Consider the following 20,093-nt stretch of genomic DNA (forward strand, 5'->3'; position numbering starts at 1 on the left):
ATCGGGCAGTCCTTGGTCATAAAAGGCAGGGACTGGGCAGATACTTAATCCACCTGAGTAGGGAGATGCCAGGGCCCAACCTAGCTCCATCCATAATGAAGGACTGCTGCTGGCTCTTCCTCTCTCCTGCAGCCTCTCCTTACTCCCCAGGGATAGATCATAGCTGACTCCGGTTCTGTTCTGAGGACAGGAACTCCTGGGACAGCTTACTCTTGCATCAGGTCAACTATATTTCCTGTTGATTTGATTAGTTGCCTTCCAAGCAATGCGTTTATGAAAGGAAGGGAGATTTTTGCAGGCATGTATTTGCATAGGCAGCCAGCCTCCTCCAGACACACACACACACACACACACACACACACACACACACACACACACACACACATTTTCTCCCCATCCACCCACAAAGCGTCAGTCACATTTAGAGTTTGCACAATGCACACCCTCCCTCATACATCACAATGCACACCCTCTTACCCACCTACACCCTCTCCCGCAAAAATCATACCTGCTTGTATACCCTTAAAGCATGTCCTATACCGTGCCCAGAGAGAAAGAAAGATGCGGGAGATAGTAAGAAGAATGAGTTGTGAGTGCTCAGGAAGGCAAGTACCCTATGTAGGAGCTGGACACTCAGAGGATCAGGAGCCCATAGTCCTTCTACCCTGTGGGTAGAAACACCAAGAATTGAGAGGGATTCAGAAGCAGGTGTAGAGGAAGCAGGAACTCAGGGCTCCAGCCCCACATGGACAGTGTGCTGCTCCTGGGTGACAGTGATGTGCCTCAGGTCTGCAGCTTCGGTAGGAAGTTTGTCAAGTCTCTGAGTGGAGAGAATGCAGTGGCATCCATGACATGTCTGAGAAGCCCATTTTGATGGGTGGCAAAGGATGGTTCTTGGGCTGAGATTCCTTATCAGAGTTCAGGAAATGACAGGGAGGGAATGGGGAGTAAAGGAAGTGGAAGGCTGGGTTTGGGCTCTGAGTTCAACATCCTCTAGCAGGGGTCTTTCCAATGTCAGCCAGAGTCAATAGGAGGAGGCTTCCTTTCCCTAGAAACTTGAAGTCTCCTCCAGAGAGGAGAGTGGGGGAGAGAGACTTGAGAAGTGACAAAATGTTCAAGTGCAGGGCTGCAGCAGCCACTTTGCCGCAGTAGCGGCCCATGCGAATCTGGCTTCAGCTCCAGACTGTTGCCTGCCTGCCCTGATCCGACACAGCCCAAGCTCAGAAGCTGTGGATTCTGGAACGGAGCAAGTTTTTTTCCTTTAGGAAAGGGTGCTGGAGCCAAACCACAGTGCCCAAGAAAATTGGCAAGAGCGCTCAGCTAAACCGGTGACTCGGCCCCAGCCATCTAACTCTGACAGCGCTTCCGGAGTCTCTCCCTATGCTGTCGCCTCAGGGGCGCCCCCAGCTGGTTCTGAGGCTGCCACCAGCACTGCTGTTTGTTGTTGTTATCATTAGTATAATTAATAAACAAGCACTGTTGGGGCCAAGTGGAGCAAGAGGCAGGCCCCCACCGCTCAGAAGGAGAATCCCTGGAAAGATCCAGTGAGGCTGCGGGAAACGGGGCAGAGTCGTTTGTCCGTCCTCCCCACTCGGGACTTCTGGGAAGGGCCCTCTGGAGTAGGCTCCAGGAGCCAGGTAGAGGCAAGGGCCAGGGGAGAACACTTGGTAGGCTGGATTTGGAACCAGCTTTGCATCTCCTGACAGGATGTCCGTGGGCACAGCCACCCCAGTGATTACTGGTTGTGGAGCAGGCCAAGCTCTGAAGCAATTATTCATTCATTTAACAGGCATCTGCCTATTTATGCAGTGCTGACTGTGTGCAAGATCCTCTACTAATAATAGCTAATGTTTTGTTGGATATTGTGATGATACAGCCAACTTTCATACCATGTCCTAGGGAATGGAGGCGGGGGTCAGAAGCAGAGGAAGCAACTAAGAAGAATGACAACCCTAAAATATATGGGCCACTGGGCTTTGGCCTATGCAGTGTAGCAGTGGGGATAGCACATAAAACCTGAGTATTACCCAGGAGAGCTTGGAAAACTCAAGACTCAAGGCCCAAGGTCTTGGAGATAAAGGGGTGGGAAATGGAGCACGAATATGGGGTATTTGGGTGATAGGCTCATGAACGAGGCATGAAGGGGTGCTAGTAGATCCTGTTTCGGGAGCCCTGAGTCACGACTATTTCGGGGGGCCTGGCGATTGGAAGTGTCTAGGGGATTGAGATACTTTATCTCCTGAGAGGCGGGTGCTGGGTTTCGGGATCAGAGTCTGGACAAAAGTTGGGATGTGGCAGAGGCTTCTAGCGATGTTTTGAGGGAAGGATCTGGAGGAAAAGGAGGGGCGTGGCTGGGGTGCTCATCTAGGGGACAAGCCAGATCCTCGGGTTCGGCATTGGGGTAGCTGGGGCAGGAGGTGTTGGCCAGGGCTGGGGAGGTATGTGGGTGGGAATCCGCGAGGGGCTGGAGGCCAGGCTGGTCGGCCGGGTTGGCACTCGGAGCAAGCCGCCCGGGGCTCCGCGGGGGGGCGGTACAAGCTCGGGCTGCGGGCGGGAGGGCTGGGGAGGAGGCGGCGGCTCCTAGAACATGAATCAGCGGCGACGGCGGCGACGGCTGTGGAAGGAGCGCGGTGGCCCAGGAGCGGCCCCACGGACCCCGTTCTACTGACGGCGGCCGCCGTGACTCGTTGCGGGCACTGGTCTCGGAGGCTCGGGCCCCAGCACCGCCCTCCGGGCCAGCCCCCGCCCCTCCCGCGGTCCTCCTCTCTCCTCCCTCCGCCTTCTTCCCTTCTCTCTCCTCCCTGGTCGCTCGCGGGCCGGGCCCGGCATGGTGCGGCGTCGCCGCCGATGGCGCTGAGGCGGAGCATGGGGCGGTCGGGGCTCCCGCCGCTGCCGTCGCCGCCGCCACCGCCGTTGCTGCTGCTGGTGGGTCTGACCGCTCTGCTGCTCCGCGAGCCGGTGGCCGCAGGTAGGGGCTGGCCCGAGAGGCGGCAGAAAGCGGGGGCCGCGGAGGGGTGCGGCCGGGGTCGGAGCCGGGGGACAGCAGCCGAGCGAGCCCCGGGCCTGGGCGTGCCAGAGATTTGGGTGGGGGGAACCGAAGCTGGAAGGCCGAGGCTTGGGGGCTGGGGGAGGGGGCTAAGCGGTGTGTCGGCTCTCGGATCTCAGGGCCCCCACCCCCAACTTTTTCGTGTCCGGTGCTCTTCTGGCGGGTTGGAAGGGAAAGGAGTGGGGCTGTGGGTTGAGTGGTCAGCGGGGGGTGTTTAGGACTGGATTTTCCCGCCTCGATGTTCCTAGTTGTTTGCTCTCCCCTCCCAGCTCAGGGGACACCATTCTGCCTGCCCCACAAACCAAGGTCCCTCTCTGAAACCACAGGGGCTGGGGCTGAGCACTCAAGAAGCACCATTGAGGTACAGGGGCCGTGAGGGTGCCCGGTCACAGAAAACATCTGGTCATACTCTAGTTCTGTGCCCACTCAGAGCCTCCTGAACCCGGGAATGTTGGAGAGGATGGACTGGGGCAAGATTGCTAGTCTTTGTGGGGGTTAGTCTTGGGTTCCCACATAGCCGCTGAGGCATTTGCCAGTCATAGGAGTGCTCCTTGCAGCACCCTGGATCCAAAGTTCACACTACACACCTCTGGGACTGCTGGCTGTGTATGGGGTGTGAGACTAACCCTCCCTCCTTGTTCTGTGACTGATCCTGAGACAGTGAAGGAGTAACAAAGAAACAGGCCAGAACAGCAGGAACCATCTTTTGAGATAGCACTCCCTGCCATATCAACCCCTCAGGGAAGGGAAGGGAAAAGAGTAAAAAGTATTTACTAACTGGAAGGTGTGTGTCTCAGGATCAGAGAGCCCAAGGATTTGCCTAGAGTCACACAGCAAAGGTCAAGAAGAAGCAGTACTGGATCTCAGCTGTGTGGATAGTTTACCTCTCCTTATCTGCTTAAAAACATGCCAGGAGACCAGGAGAGGGGTGTGTGTGTGTGTGTGTGTGTGTGTGTGTGTGTGTATGTGTGTGTACAGGGTAGTATTCAGAGGGTGGCTTCTGTTGGTGTGACAGTAACTCAGGGGTCTTGGGCTCCCCATTCAGGGCCTCTCCCCTCCCTCTACCTCCTATCTTCCTAGCATCCGCCCCTGCACACATTCAGGTATTAATAGAGCGGGCGCCTGCCAGGAAGGGTGCCATGTGTTTGATCTGACGTGGTTTTGCAGCCATATGTTCTCCACTTCAGGGGAGCACCCCCTTCTTCCTTTCCTCAGCCTCCTTTCATTTGCCTGGGTGGGGTGCAGGGGTGTGCCAGCAGCAGTGCAGGTCTGGGCTGACACCTTGGGTAGAGAGCTAGCTAGTTGCTTGTTGCACTGTCTGGGAACAGCAGTCGTTCCCAGGGCAGTACCTGCCCAGGTGTATGACAACGCCCTATTGTTTCAGCCTGGCTTGCCTTCTTTTTGGCCGTTGAGCCTGAACTTAACATTGCCTAGCAGGGAGGTATGGGGAAGAGGTCGCTTCCTTAGAGTTGCGGGGAACTTGGCAGGCAGAAATGGTGCCTGGAGAGCTTGTCATGTCCCTTCCCATAGCCCAGGTCTAAGCCACCTTCCCTTCCACACTGTCCTATCTCTGCTTCCTTGGTCAATCGCTGAGAATGAGCCCTCTGACACAGAAGCCAGGTTCTAGAAGAGAATGGGGGATATTTCTAGAGATGGGACCTCTCCAGCTGACTGTCACATTCTCCTTCCCACCTCACAGGTCTGAAGTTCCTGGGAGCCCCGGTGAAGCTGACAGTGTCTCAGGGGCAGCCAGTGAAGCTCAACTGCAGTGTGGAGGGGATGGAAGAGCCCGAGATACAATGGGTGAAGGACGGGGCTGTGGTCCAGAGTGTGGATCAGGTGTACATTTCAGTCAGTGAGCAGCACTGGATTGGCTTCCTCAGGTGCAGCACTGTGGGGGAAGGTGTGGGAATGCCAGCCTGGGGACATTGGGAGCTGGGGACAATGCTGATGCCCGGAAGTCTGTGGTTTCTTTATTCGGCTACCTGTAGAACCTTCCAGAAGTGGGGGCAGGCTGAACCCATTGAGTCTGCCCAGCAGAGCTGCCCCCTTGACTCTGGAAGGCGAGCCTCGTATCTTGTTTCCACAGCCTGAAGTCAGTAGAGCGCTCTGATGCAGGCCGGTACTGGTGCCAGGTGGAGGATGGGGGCGAAACCGAGACCTCCCAGCCAGTGTGGCTCACAGTAGAAGGTGAGGAGGCATGTGGGCATGTTGGCTGTCTGCTGGTGCTCACACCTCTGGAGAAGAAAGCTCAGTGGAAGAAAGCTGCCTCACTGCCCTCTGGAGCCTGATTGCACCAGGCTCCAGGCCCACCCGGGACATTGGAAGACCATACCCACTGGAGTCTGGGTATCTGAGAACCAAGGGGGCAACTAGGACCCACAACCTATGGGATGCAGTCAGTTTCAGTTGTCTGAGTAACAAGCCTCAAGCACCCATCTGGGACTGGACCCTGTTATGCCAAGTGGCCAGGCCAGGACGGGGAGAGAGAGGGGAGGGGAGGAAGGATCTGCAGCTGTGGGAGCTCAGAGCTGTTCAGCCCAGGAAAACAAAGTGACTAAGAAAGTAACAAAGGGCTCTACACTGGATCTGGGGCCTGCCAGCAGAACTCTGCTAAAGCTCCCTCCCATTTTGCCTTCTTTTCGCCCTTCCCCCAGCTCCCCACCTTCTGCCTCCTCCCTTGTTCCCAGAAGGGCTGTCAGAGCAGGCCGGGGAAAGGAGAATCTACCGTGCCCAAGGGGACAGTATAAAGGCTATTCCTAAGGGGGCCGCAAAAGAGCTCTCTTGTCAAGCTAGGGGACTGTTTTGTAGCTGACCCAACCATCAAGGGCCTGTGGGACCCACTGCCGAGAGGGCTTCAAATGGTAGCTAACTTGTGGTTTGGGCAGTTGGAAGCTGAGAGGTGGCCAGGCTTACTCCCCACCCCCACCCCACCCTTTTTCTCCCTAGGTGTGCCATTTTTCACCGTGGAGCCGAAAGATCTGGCAGTGCCACCCAATGCCCCTTTTCAACTGTCTTGTGAGGCCGTGGGTCCACCTGAACCTGTTACCATTATCTGGTGGAGAGGAGGCACTAAGGTTGGGGGACCTGCTCCCTCTCCTTCTGTTTTAAATGTAACAGGTGAGCAGCCTCGGAGCGGGCTTTGAGCAGGGGTGGTGAGGCTGACAGGAGTTCAAATCTGCTTAAATCACTGTTTGCTGTTGTGAGTGTCCAGAGCAAACTGTGGTGCTTGGGAACGTGAGCTGCACCATTGCTAAGCTTATTAATCAGGTGTGCTAGGCCAGCTGGGTGGGCTGATTAGTGGTGACCCTGCTGTGTGTGCTTAAGAAGGATGCTGGAGCCGCTTTCCCTCATTCACAGTAGTGCAGGCTGTGTACAGCTGGCCCTGGGAGATGAAATGGAACCAGGGGCACCCAGCCCCCCCACCCCTTCCAAGGGATGGAACCAGGAACCAGCCCACGCAGAGCTAGGAGGAGTGTCTGGCAGACTTGCCTAGAAGATGAGAGTCTCAGGCTGCAGAGTGGGGAATGACAGGGGGGAAGGAAAGCAGGGAGGGGAGGCCAGTATAAAGCTGCAGGGTCTTTTTTCCTAGTAGCCCTTCTATTATTTTCCCAAACAACCGTACCTGTGCATACTTCTGTACAATTAGACCCCAAGCAGCCATGCCTGCACACCCACTTGGACCCCAAGATCCTCGGGCACATACCTCACATGTTTGTGAGGCTGGCTTATCTGTGAAACAAAGTTAGTGTTTCTGTGGTGGCTTGAACTGGCCGAAAAAGATTGTTGTCTGAGCTTGGTCTTATGTACTACTGGAAGGTGGAAGGGACGGGCTGTTATCTGCTAAGTCCCCTAGCAGTATGAACCTTGAGAAGAGGTGGACTGCAGGACCTGTTGGAAATGGGGGCAGGTCCTGTTTAGGAGGCACTGGGTTGGAGCAGATTAGAAGGGAGGTTGGGTTCAGTTCTCTCCACATGTAGCGGCTGGGCCCCTCAGGCAGCCAGCCTGATAATAAGCACTCACTGAATTCCTATTCCAAACACTGTGCTAGGCACCGTGGGGGATAGAGGGAATACAAAAGAAATAGAAACCATCTGTCCAGCCACCAAGGAATTAGTATAATTGGAGAGACAAGACACATGCATAAGGAGCTGAAATCTATTGCAAGGCAAAGAATACAACAGTGGTATGGCACAGAACAAATAGAGAAGGGCTCTGGAATGTGCAATAAAGGAGTGACCAGAAAAGGGAGGCAGCTTCGGGCTGTCTTCAGAAGATGGGATTGAGGTGGGAGGGGTGGTATAATATTTCTCAAGTGCTTACTGTGTGCCATGCAATTCACATCGTTTAGTTCTCACATTGCCCCCATTTGGGAGATGAGAAGACAGAACCCCAACCCTGGGATTTACATCCAGGACCATTAGACTCCAAAGTCCCTGTTCGTTCTGTCGTTCTGCTGTTCTGCTGTACCCCACTATCTAGTCCCTTGCTTTGGCTGGAGGGACTTCTAGGATATTTACATCTGGAGCATAAGTATCCACCTTCCTCAATCCCAGACTGAGTGGGAGTTGCTGCTTTGGGGGCTGACTGCAGTTTTCTGGTCCCAGGGGTAACCCAGAGCACTGTGTTCTCCTGTGAAGCTCACAACCCCAAAGGCCTGGCCTCTTCTCGCCCAGCCACTGTTCATCTTCAAGGTAGGAGGACTGGAATGGAGGGAGGGGAGGGGAGGCAGGGGAAGGGAGGGGAGGTGAGGCAGGGGCATTCTCAGCAAGCTGTTCAGCAGTGGATAAAGGCAAAATCATTTGGTGTTTTATCTCCCCTCAGCCCTGCTGGGATCTGAGGGATGAGGGGTTAATTGGCATAGCTCCATTCCTAGTGGGAGCACCTGAGACCCTGCCATGCCTGAGATGAGAATAGAAACCTGACGTCACAGCAGATTTCCCATCACGAAGCAGAGCTCTTGGGAGGGAGGGAGAGAGGGAGCCAGCAGGAGATGGTCAAGGCTCATGCCCAACCTTGCTTCTGCCAGCCCCTGTGGAGGGAAGAGGGGAGGGGAAAAGAACCTGGTAGGATGAGAGAGGAGACCCAAAAGGCTGGTGTGTAGAGGGAAGGAAGGGGGGGCGGGGAGCCAGCGTGTGGAGGAATGGGCTGTGGCTGCAGGGACTGCCTCTTGTTTGTGTCTCCCAAGGCTGAGGTGCTGTCCCTGCACACACCCACTATTTTATCCTTTTCCTTGGTCAGACAGGGCCCCTGATTCGGGGAGAGGCAACCTCTCTCCACAACCTAGGCACTCTCCCAGGTATGAGCAGCTGTCTCCTACCGGTTGCTTGGCTTATATATTAACTGTGGTCCTGGGAGTGCTGAGTAGACATCTTTAGCTTGGGGATGGACGGCAGACCCTAGGGAGGGACTCAAGGCTTGACTCTCAGGCCTTGTGCTCCCTCCTCTCATATCCTTCCTGGGCACTGAACTCCAGGGCACTTACTCTAAGTCCCCATCCACAGCACTGCCTGCAGCTCCTTTCAACATCACAGTGACAAAGCTCTCCAGCAGCAATGCTAGTGTGGCTTGGATGCCAGGTGCTGATGGCCGAGCCATGCTCCAATCCTGTACAGTCCAGGTAAGCTGAGAGGAGGGGACAGGCTCTCCTGGCCGGTGGCAATTTGTGGACATTGGTATCACATTTGTCTAGACTTGCCCATGGGGCTTGGTCTCCAGCTCTGTTCAGGTGTTGTTCCCTTAGCAGGAATAGCCCAGGCTACCCCCCCACCCCCACCCTTATCATAGGGTGCTCTGGCAACCAAGGGACTCTGCAGATTGGCTTAAACCCATGCATTCTTCAGGCTGGAAAGCAGATCAGTCAAGCAGATATGTCATGTCTGGAAGAGTTTTTCTTATGTTGTCGAAAATCCAAACCTTTAATTTGTCTGATACCTGCACCCTCATGCCTCGCCCCCTGACTCATGCCAAAGAGAACAAGGGGACTAGAAGGAATTCTAAGCCCCAGAGAGTGAAAAACCTTGGTAAGGTGGTACTAAAACCAAGAGGTGATGCAGGCTTATTTATTTTCACATGTTTACTCAAAAGGTATTTAATGAGCACCTTCTAGAAACTGTTCTAGGCAGTTCCCCAGGTAGGGGAGGCTCCTCCTGCTCTGGGCTCCACCATTTAGTTGAGCCCACTCTGGCCCTCCTTTGACCACACCCCTTGCCCCTGTATGAGGAATCTGCAAGGCCAAGGGGACATGCCTATCCTGATCATGAGGAGAACCCCTACTCCCGCCCCAACCACCACACTACACCACACCATACTCTAGGTACTCAGGATCTCTTGTCTAATGGCAAGTCTGCTTCCGGGCCTGTGTGGGCCTCTTCCCTGGTCCATCCTTGGGAGGGTATGGTATGTGCATCTCTGTCCAAAGGGCAGCCATTTGTGGAGGGATGGTATGCAGGCAGCATTTCCACACCTGTGCACACAGGGTACAGATCTTTGTGCTACGTTGGAGTCCAAGGATTTGGAGGATTATATTGGGTCATTGGAAAAGTCATGACGCATTTTTGCAACGAAAAACATAGAAAAAATGTCATGACTTTTCCGACAACCTAATATTTGTCAATATATTAAGATAAGAAATATTTTATTTAATAATTTGTTATCTGATTTATAACATTTAAATATTTAGCTATATGGTACATGAAACTCCATTTGTACTCTTGCCCTGGGCTCCCCAAATGTAAGGTAAAGGCCTGGTGTGTGGTACCTCTGGGGTCCCAGTTACTCTGCCTTTGAGAAACGCCAAGACTGTACAGCCTGGGTGCAGACAGTTACAATAAGTGGTAACTACTCTACCTGAGTTATGCACCAAGAACAAAGGGGCATGACTTTTCTGGAGTAGTTGAGAAAGTCTTTCACAGAAAAAGTGGTATTTGTGTTGAGTCTTAAAGGATGAATTGGACTTTGCTAGGAAGAGCAGGTCATTCTAAGCAAAAGTAACAGCATTTACAAGGCATGGGAGTATGGAACCTGGTGTGTTAATGGAGTATGTTACTGGAGTGGGGGCCAGTGGAAGGGGGTGTGTTACAAGTGTTTGCTGATAGACTTAGAGAGGAGGCATTAGCATAAGGCCCCTCCACCCCATACCCATACCAATCCCATCTGCCATTTCGCTCTACATCGTTAGTTTTCTGCTTTTCTGTAGGTGACACAGGCCCCGGGAGGCTGGGAGGTCCTGGCTGTTGTGGTCCCTGTGCCACCTTTTACCTGCCTTCTCCGGGACCTGGCTCCTGCCACCAACTACAGCCTCAGGGTGCGCTGTGCTAACGCCTTGGGGCCTTCTCCATATGCTGATTGGGTGCCCTTTCGGACAAAGGGCCTAGGTAAGGGACTTACAGAGCAGAGTGGCTGGGCAGGGCTGGAGCGGGGAAGGGGCCTTGTTGGCCCTAGCTCTGAATGGAGTTGACTGGGTGAGGACGCTACCTGAGTGAGCTTCATGCATCATTTGGCAAACCCAGTGCCTGCAGCATACTTATGAACTACATAAATCAGCCCCTTTCCCATGCAGCTCTAGTTCTACTGGGTGGAGTAGATAAGCAAAGGAGAAAAGATCAGATAATTAGTAACTGGAGTGCCCAAGGTGGTCCAGGAATACCTCCATAAATTGATCTGAGGTCTGATTGATAAGGAAGGAGCCATGTTTGGTAGAAAATCACTGCAGGAAGTAGGCATAGTGAGTGCAAAGACCCCATGGCAGGAACTTGCTTGGACTTCTCTAGCAATTGCAAGGAGGCTGGCAGGACTGTAAAAGGGGAGTAGTGAGGGATGTGGTGACTGAGGCAGTCACCAAGGTGAGGAAGAGCAACATTCAGCTTTTGGAGGACTGTCGTTGCTCAGCCCTCCTCCCCAGGATTGGGTGAGAGCAGGTAGAACCGGGAGGCGAGCTCTTCTCCCACCTGTTACTCTCTGAGCTGTTTAGTTCTTGAGAGTTGTTTCCGAAGGCCTGCCTGGGATAGTGATGGTGGGAAGGGCAGGACTCTTAGCAACCTTCTCTCTTTGGGTACAGCCCCAGCCAGTGCTCCTCAGAACCTCCATGCCATCCGCACAGACTCAGGCCTCATCCTGGAGTGGGAAGAAGTGATCCCCAGCGGCCCTTTGGAAGGCCCCCTGGGACCCTATAAACTGTCCTGGGTTCAAGACAATGGAACGCAGGTAAGGGGCGACAAAAGCCTCTAGTCTCTAGGTGTAGCAGAGTCATCCCTCAGGGCGTTAAGGCCTTTAGAGCTTCAGAATGGCTGTCCTTGGTGGGCCTAGGGACCTTGGTGGGATGGGCCTCCCACCACCCCAGGAAGTCCACTGCTCCCACTTTTCCCTTCAGGCTGCACTCCTTATTGAATTATATCTACTGTTAGGATTGCATCCAGTGGCCATTTTGTAGTAAAGTGGGAAACACATTTCTGCACAAACTGGGGGAGGGTACAGATAAGGCTTTCTGATCCCCGGCTGATCCCCTCCCATCCCCCACCTCTGCATTCTGGGACTGAGCCTTGCTTGTGTCCCGGAGAGGCCTCTGCAGCCTGGAGCAGGAATGTGGTAACTTCTATCAGGCTGTGCTCCTGCAGCCTCTGAACCCAGAGTGTCACTAGGCTCCTATGTTCTTAGCTACACCTTTTTTTCTAGTCTTCAAGCCCAGCTGGAGGCCTTTTCCTCAGACTCAGTGTGGGATGGGGGCTTTTCCTGGCTGCAGGGTGAGCTGATAGTGGAAGGGACCTGGGCCAACTTGACAGTCTGGGATCCCCAGAAGGACCTGACTGTGCGTGTGTGCATCTCCAATGCCGCTGGCTGTGGGCCCTGGAGTCAGCCACTGGTGGTCTCTTCTCATGATCATGCAGGTGAGGCCTATAGAGGGAAAGGATAGGGGATTGGGGCTTTCAAGAGCACCCTAGACTGGTGGGGGGAGGCTGGCAGCACCTTACCTCTAATAGGCCCAAAGACTTAGAATGAAGCAGTTGAGGCTAGGGTTGATATTTCAGCTATATCTCATTCTCCTCCCCCTGCCTCAGAATTAGAATAGAAATCCCTGGTGATGCTGTAGGTCCCAAAAGCCAGGACCTGTAACTGATGGGTAGAAGCTCTTGGGTCTTCTTTTAGACTCTCTTTCCACTTGGAACCTTCATTGACTTAAGGGAGTCTCTTAACCAAGCCAGATGGCTGTCATCAGAAAGTTCCAAAGGTACTTCTTGGTGTCAGCCTACCTCAAGCCCCTGTCTCTCACAGGCCAGCAGGGCTCTCCCCACAGCCGCACATCCTGGGTGCCTGTGGTCCTGGGTGTGCTGACAGCCCTGGTGACGGCTGCTGCCTTGGCCCTCATCCTGCTTCGAAAGAGGCGGAAGGAGACACGGTTTGGGTAAGGAGTAGGGACACGGAGGGAGAGGCAGGTGGTGACTGGAGACCTTGGGCTGACCCCAAGTCTTGGATTTCCCTTTAGGCAAGCCTTTGACAGTGTCATGGCCCAAGGGGAACCAGCCGTTCATTTCCGGGCAGCCCGGTCCTTCAATCGGGAAAGGCCCGAGCGCATCGAGGCCACGCGTGAGTGGTGGGAAATCATAGGAGGGAAAAATGGGCTGTCTTATGCCCCTGTCCTCATTCATTTTACTAATTCATCGATTTGACCAATATGCCTGAAACTTGATGAGTCCAAAGTACACAGTATGGAAGAGACACACAGACCTACTCTTGTGGAGGTCGCCTTCCTATCGGTGGGAGAGCGAAACTAAGCTCATCTCTGGTCTGCGGGTGGAGCTGGGTGCAGGAGGCAGGCTGGGTTTGCCATCAGGAACCAGAAAGCTTCCTCTCCCTTCTCACCACTTCCTCCCCAACAGTGGACAGCTTGGGCATCAGCGATGAACTGAAGGACAAGCTGGAGGATGTGCTCATCCCAGAGCAGCAGTTCACCCTGGGCCGGATGTTGGGGAAAGGTACATAGGGCTGTGCAGGGATTGACCTGAGCGGAGTTTGCTGTGTCTCAGTGTGTTTGGTTGCTCCCATCACTTTGAGGGTGTGGATTTAGGTCAGCTCCTATAAACAGGATATGCTTATAGACTCCTGAGTTTGGGACGCTTAGGGGAATGGTAGCTGGGGACAAGGAGTGCTGAGGAGTTAATCCCAGCATCCTTTGCGTTGGCTATGGATGAGGGAGCATCCTCCAATGGCTCCAGAACCTAATGATTTTATGTCTCTACGGAGGGTCACCTGGGAGGGAAGGGGATAAGGGACAGGAGGGCAGGGGAACTCACCATCATTTGGATTCGTTCCTAGGAGAGTTTGGTTCAGTGCGGGAGGCCCAGTTGAAGCAGGAGGATGGCTCCTTTGTGAAAGTAGCTGTAAAGATGCTGAAAGGTGAGTGGGGAATAGGAGATATGGAGTGAGGGTGTCACTTGGGAGGTTGCAAGGGGTGACCGATCCTGAAGCAGGCTCTGCTGGGCCCCGAGACTTTTCAAGGAGAGTTAACACTAACTGGGATGCCACGTGAATAATCCATAGGCATGAACCCACACACATTCGTGCCCCAGGCTTTGCTCTCTCTCATGAGCAGTGACTGTCCTCTGGCCTCACTTGGGGTGATGAAAGCTGTGGTTGGTTGAGCTGCAGGACTGTCCAAACCAAAAGGAAGTCATTAGCAAGTGGAGAAATTGTTGGATGGCACCACACCTGTAGCAGGATTTTTCCTGCTCATGGTCAGACTGTTTCCTGCCCCCCCTGGGAAGCCCAGGACATCTGAAGGACAAGACCTTCGGTCAGAACAGTGGGCACATCTTCCTTATTTCCTCTCTCCCATCCTTTTCTACCAGCTGACATCATTGCCTCAAGTGACATTGAAGAGTTCCTCAGGGAAGCGGCTTGCATGAAGGAGTTTGACCACCCACATGTGGCCAAGCTTGTTGGTAAGCCCCTTCTTGGGGGAGGCAGATATAAAATAGGGCTAAAACTGTGCTCCCCGAGGGTGGGAGGGCAGCTTATGGGGGAGAAATTTGGACTTACCTGGTGAGTAAGCAGATGGCAAAATAACCAAGAGGGTCCTGGCTGAAATCTGATCAGACTCCAGGCAGGGAGTTTGGTTTGCAGACCTGTACCAAAGGTCTGCACATGAAGACTGCTCATGTGAAGAAAGGAGGGGACAGAGAAGATGCTCTAGAGATCTGGGGCCAGCCAGAGTCCTTGGGTGGTCGCCAGGCCAGTGTGGAACTTGAGGGATAAAAGGGAGCAGAGCCAGGGCTAGAGTTAGAACCCAGCAGGTGGGGACTCATGCAGACACCTGAGCCATCCTTTGACCTTTATGTGCCCTGTTCCTGACGCTCTCTTGTTCTCAGGGGTGAGCCTCCGAAGCAGGGCCAAAGGCCGTCTCCCCATCCCCATGGTCATCCTCCCCTTCATGAAGCACGGGGACCTGCACGCCTTCCTGCTTGCCTCCCGGATTGGGGAGAACCCCTTTGTGAGTGCCTGGGGTAGGAGTGGCCAGGAGTTGGAAAGGGACAGAGACCCTGCCTGGGAGAGAGGTTGTGTGGGTGGGAGGGCCATCTGAGCTGGTTGGGAGAAGGCGGGCTCTGAGTTTGACTCTATGCTGGCAGGCTTCCTTTTTCCTCACAAGGCCCTGCGGGGAATTTTAGGCTGGGCAAGGGACTTTTCTCGGAGAAGAGACCCGTGCAGCCCCAGATTGGGGGAGCCTTGATTCCTGGGTACTCTGAAAGATTTGCCAAAGCTTCCTTCCTTGGGAAGTCCCTCTCTCCCCTTCCTTTCAGTGATGCTGAGGATAGTCCTTAGGCTTTCTGTCCGGGGAATCCCATTCATCCTGTGCTAGCTGTGTGGACAGACAGATCCAGCCTGAGCTTGCCCTTTCTGCCCGCCAGAACCTGCCCTTGCAGACCCTGATCCGGTTCATGGTGGACATTGCCTGTGGCATGGAGTACCTGAGCTCCCGGAACTTTATCCACCGAGACCTGGCCGCTCGGAATTGCATGTATGTGAATTCTGGGGAGTCAGGGGTGGGAGGGAGTGGCTAGTGATCAGCTCTTGCCTGAGGCAGTAACTACTGTGTGAGGGGACAGCTCAGGAGCAAAGATGCCCGAGCTTTAGTGAGGCTGCCAGCCTGGGGAAAGGCTGACCCCATCTTCCCAATACCCCTCACAGGTTGGCAGAAGACATGACGGTGTGTGTGGCCGACTTTGGACTCTCTCGGAAGATCTATAGTGGGGACTACTATCGTCAGGGCTGTGCTTCCAAATTGCCTGTCAAGTGGCTGGCCCTGGAGAGCCTGGCTGACAACCTGTATACTGTGCACAGTGATGTGGTGAGCATGGTGGCACAATGAGGTCCCGTGGTAATGCAAGTGGTGTGGCCTAGTGCGTGGGTGTACCTTTTTAGGATCCTCAAGGGCCCAGCCAGGTCTGTACCCTTGGGCCTTGGCTGCTTTGTATGAGGCCCCTGAGCCTCAGGGCTCTGCCTGGCTCAGGAAGCCTAGTGACACCTCTCCTCTGACCTTGATCCTGTCCCAGTGGGCCTTCGGGGTGACCATATGGGAGATCATGACTCGTGGGCAGACACCGTATGCTGGCATTGAGAATGCTGAGATTTACAACTACCTCATCGGCGGGAACCGCCTGAAACAGCCTCCGGACTGTACAGAGGACTTGTAAGTGCCCCGGGAAGGGGGTTCTGGGAGGAAACAGGATCACCATGGGCCAGTGGCAGCTCAGAACCTCGACTGGACTTTTTTTTTTTTTTAAATATCATGTCATTTTTTAGAGGGAAGACTGACATTCACCCAAACTTTCTCTTCATCTTCCCTTCCCTGTTTTCTTTCTCTTCCCCTTTTCCATCCCATATTTTCTTGCTTCAGCCTTTTCCTATCACTCTGTTTTCTCCAGTTTCCATGGAGAACCAAGGAACCCTGAGGGCAGAAGTTACAGGGATGAGCAGCAGTGCAGGTTTCCATGTCACCTTCTCCCAACCCCCACTCCTGCTCAGTCTCCGGCTAGTCTAAGAAAACCTCCTAGGCTGAGCTCTCCCTAAGAAGGCTGCACAGGGGCAAGGAAAAAAACTGCTGCTCCATCACATTCCTTGCTTGACAAGGAGGGGGTGCTGGGGGCGGGAGGTTGGGTTCCTTTCTTGTCTTGGCCTCTCTTGAGGGAGTGGATAACAAACGGAGATCCTGGGGAGAAGGAAACTGCCTTCTTTTCTGTCTGGAAGCCTGGAGTCCTCGGGAGTGGGGTGGGTGGTGATACACCCACTGCACAGGGGAGTGTCATGAACTGCTTGTGACTAGAAGACGGTATCACATTAGCTGGGCACTTTACAGGCATTCTTTCAGGTAATCCTCCTCTAACCCTATGAGAAAATGACTTATTATCCTCATTTTGTAGATGAGGAGCTGGGATTAAAGAGGTTAAGTAACATGACCAATGTCACACAGCTATCAAGTGGATGAGTTGGGGTTTGAACCTAGATCCCTCTCATTTTAGAATATGTGCCTCTTAACCATGATACCAGCTGTTATTTGTCTGTTCTAGTGTTATTCCTTCACCCAATGCAAGCCAGAGTCTCCCCAGGCCCCCAGAGGACCTTTTTAGTAGTACCAGCAGGAGGGAGTTCATAGTGATCCAGGGAAGAAATCTGCTCCCTATGTCTTGCTGTGGGGTTGGACCTCCAGAGGTCCAAGAATATGGACAGATAGAGGAAGGCTCCGCCTGAATGGTGGGGTCCTCTTTCACTAGGACAGTGGGTTTGAAGTGCTCTAAGCCTGGACTGTGGGTGAGAAGGAAATCTGAGTGCACGAACCAGGCTCTACTTCTCCTATTCATTCAGCAGAGCTCAGGGCATGGCAGGCGCAGGAAGCTTGGGCCTCCCCTTGGCTGCAGCCTGCCTGGGCTTCTGGAGCTGCAGAGACTTTGCTGGGCTGTGGAGACCAGTCCCTGGCTTAGTCTCCTGGGCGGGAACTAGTGTTGTCAATAGAGGGTGGGCGGACGCCGGCCTCCCACTAGGCAGCCTGGTGGACAGGCGCCAGTTGGCTCCTGTTGCAGCCTTGACAATGTATCCCAGCCTGGCCCCTGGACCCATGGCTCGGGACGATTCTCACGGCCTATTTGGTGTCTGGCATGATTGCCCTCCATCATTGGGGGCCCCCAGTCAGAAAGGCTGGTTTGGGGCCTTTATTGTGTGCACAGGCCAGCGAGTCAGGCTCTGTCTGACTAGCTCTGGTGTCAGCCTGAGACATTCCCTGGGAATGGGATACGATCTCAGGGAACCTGTAATGCTCCTGAAATTGCATATCAAAAGTGCTCCAGCCAGAGGAAGAAAGCTGGAAGCTTTTCTCAGATTCTCACAGGTGTCCATGAGCAAAGAGGATTTAATACTGCCTGAGTGGGTGAGGATTTAGGACAAAGGGTGATTACTGAAACCCACATTCCAGCGTGTTCTGCCAGACAAAAACACTCCTAGCACCCCCTCCTAAGACAACAGAGGAGAGACTCTGGTTTCCAATAGCAACTCCATCACTTTCTACCTGTGTGACCTTAGTCAAGGTTCTCAACCTCTCTGTGCTTCAGTTTCCACACTGGTAAAATAGGGATCACTTATTTCATAGGGCTGTTGTGAGAACTAAATAGTAAACATAAAATACTTAGAAGAGTGCATGATACATGGTAAGCCCTATACATGAGTGTGTTAAATAAAATTTTAAAAATTCTGGTTCCATACGATTAAGGGGCCTCTGCTTTTGAGGGAAGGACCATCCTTCCCCTTTCTTCTGGTTCCTCACTACCTCCCCTCACTGTTCTGTCTGCCCCAGGTATGAGCTCATGTACCAGTGCTGGAGTGCCGACCCCAAGCAGCGCCCGAGCTTCACATGCCTGCGAATGGAGCTGGAGGACATCCTGGGCCACCTGTCTGTGCTGTCCACCAGCCGGGACCCCTTGTATATCAACCTTGAGAGAGCTGAGGAGCCTGTAGAGGGAGCTAGCCTGGAGCGGCCTAGTGGGGACCAGGCCAGTGGTGGGGCTGAGGATGGCAGTGGCATGGGGGCAGCGGGGGGCATCCCCAGTGACTATCGGTACATCCTCAGCCCTGGAGGGCTAGATGAGCGGCCCCGGCAGGGGGAGCAGCAGCCAGAAAGCCCCCTCAACGAGGCCCAGAGGATGATATTGCTGCAGCAAGGGCTACTGCCCCACAGTAGCTGTTAGCCCCACAGGCAGAGGGCATCTGGGGCCATGTGGCTGGCTCTGCTGGCTGCTGTGCTGGCTGACCTAGCCCTGTCTGACCCCAGCCCAGGCAGCAAGGCGTGGAGGCTCCTGTGGTAGTCTTCCCAAGCTGTGCTGGAAGCCTGGACTGACCAAATCGCCCAATCCCAGTTCTTCCTGCAGCCACTCTGTGGCCAGCCTGGCATCAGTTCAGGACTTGGCTGGGTGGAGGTGGGCCAAGCCTGGTTGTCTAAACCCAGGCAGCTGGCAGGAGGGGGTGGTTATGTTTCCATGGTTACCATGGGTGTGGAGAGGAGTTGGGGGAGAGTACATTCAGCCCTGTGGGCCCCTACTCTCCCGGCTGTACTGCCCCTGCTGCTTCAGTGCATGAATTGAGGGGTCTCTGGCCTGGGGGCCCAGCTATGCCCATGCTTGGGCTTAAATGCCCAGGTTTGTCCCTCCTCACAAAGAGATGCCCTTGTATTATTCCCCTTTAGGTGAGAGTTGGTAAGGGGTTGGTACAGTCAGGACCTAAGCCCAGTGATAAGAAGCAGTGGGACATTCTCAGGTCTGAATCACTGTCACCTTCCTGATTACCCATCCTGCCTAGGCCAGGAGCAAAGGTCAGCTGACCAGGTCCCAGCGAGTCATGCTAGATTACCACAGGCTACCATTTGCCCAGCTTCTAAAGGCAATGCCTGAGCCTGGCAAGAGGAAGGGGTGCTGTAGGGCTTGCCCAGGAATGAGTGAGGCCAGAGAGGAGTCCAGGAGCACCTCTTCATGCCCTCTTAGAGTGAGCATGCTACCAAATCCCCAAATATCCTAAGACTAACAAAGGCAGCTGTGTCTGAGCCTAATCCTTCCATGCAGTGTCCCTCAGTTCCAACTTCCCCTCTCACTGGAGACCCTCTTCTGTCCCAGGTCTCCTGAGACAGAGAAAACAGGCCTGGTGGCTGGTGTGGGTGAGGGGGAGTTCCTGGAGCCTGGACCTCAGCCCTGGCTGGGGGAGTGCATGGGGTGGGCCCTAGCTGTTAGGGACATTTCCAAACCATTAGATGCTGTTTAAAAAGAAATAAAATTGAAGACTGAAGACGCAAGCCTTTGTCACTTAAATGTTTACTTTGTTCCCAGATCACCAAAATGAAGCATCTCTGCATAGATAAAAGTCTGGAAAGACATACGCCAAAATGTTAGCAGCTGTTATCTTTACATGATGTGATTAAGGAGAGTTTTTTTTTTCCTTTGTGCTTTCCAAGTTTTCTGCATTGAGCACAAAATGCTTTTGTAATTAGGGAAGACCCCAAAGAATCTTATATTGAAGATAACACATAGTCAGTGTAGACAATGAGGAAAATGCAGAAAATCATTTAAAAAATGCCAAATACCTATATCCTACCACCTAGAGATAACCACCATTGACCTTTTGAAAATGCAAATGTTTTGAAAAAGTTCTTTCTTTACCCTGGAACAAGGACAAAGACGCTGCTTTGGCTGTCTCCTACCCTTCTATCAGACTTTTCCTTCTATATGGGGTATGGAGACTTTGTTCTCACCTTTACACTTGCCTGGAGCCAGGAGAAGTTCTGGAAACAAGTGGGCAAAGAGAATGGTGAGCCTCTTGAGGATTAAAAATAGTATGAAGTTTGCTTCTAAGTATTTCCACTGGAAAATTTTTAGTTTAGAAGCTTTTAGAGCAAGCTCATGGGAACTAACAGCAGGAGACCTGAGAAACAGGTCCAGCTCTGTGCTGAGGGGTGTGGGAAGACTGGGCGGGACAGAGAGGTATTGCAGTGCTGGCTGAGGGCAATGGAATGGGGTGGGTG

At 53.5% G+C, this 20,093-nt stretch overlaps 1 protein-coding gene across 1 annotated transcript; it reads left to right on the plus strand.

The window, feature by feature from the left end:
- Positions 1-2,523: 2,523 nt before the first annotated feature.
- Positions 2,524-19,367, plus strand: TYRO3 (TYRO3 protein tyrosine kinase). The gene is made up of 19 exons (XM_019645076.1): positions 2,524-2,968; positions 4,746-4,929; positions 5,136-5,236; positions 5,996-6,166; positions 7,654-7,740; positions 8,551-8,666; positions 10,245-10,422; positions 11,106-11,251; positions 11,787-11,931; positions 12,317-12,446; positions 12,528-12,628; positions 12,922-13,017; positions 13,358-13,438; positions 13,891-13,983; positions 14,410-14,531; positions 14,947-15,056; positions 15,227-15,386; positions 15,592-15,728; positions 17,883-19,367. Exons 1-19 carry the CDS (start codon positions 2,848-2,850, stop codon positions 18,271-18,273), a joined length of 2,670 nt encoding a protein of 889 aa, XP_019500621.1. The 5' UTR covers positions 2,524-2,847; the 3' UTR covers positions 18,274-19,367.
- The last annotated feature ends 726 nt before the right edge of the window (positions 19,368-20,093 follow it).

Source organism: Hipposideros armiger, unplaced genomic scaffold (assembly GCF_001890085.2).
Source record: "Hipposideros armiger isolate ML-2016 unplaced genomic scaffold, ASM189008v1 scaffold_92, whole genome shotgun sequence".
Taxonomy (NCBI): Eukaryota; Metazoa; Chordata; class Mammalia; order Chiroptera; family Hipposideridae; genus Hipposideros; species Hipposideros armiger.

Bases quoted from the DNA above. Each gene is read 5' to 3' on its own strand.
- TYRO3 (XM_019645076.1), top strand. From the start codon at position 2,848: ATGGCGCTGAGGCGGAGCATGGGGCGGTCGGGGCTCCCGCCGCTGCCG. The intron at 12,447-12,527 runs GTAAGGAGTAGG...ATTTCCCTTTAG, and splicing joins CGGAAGGAGACACGGTTTGG to GCAAGCCTTTGACAGTGTCA. The intron at 15,057-15,226 runs GTATGTGAATTC...TACCCCTCACAG, and splicing joins CTGGCCGCTCGGAATTGCAT to GTTGGCAGAAGACATGACGG.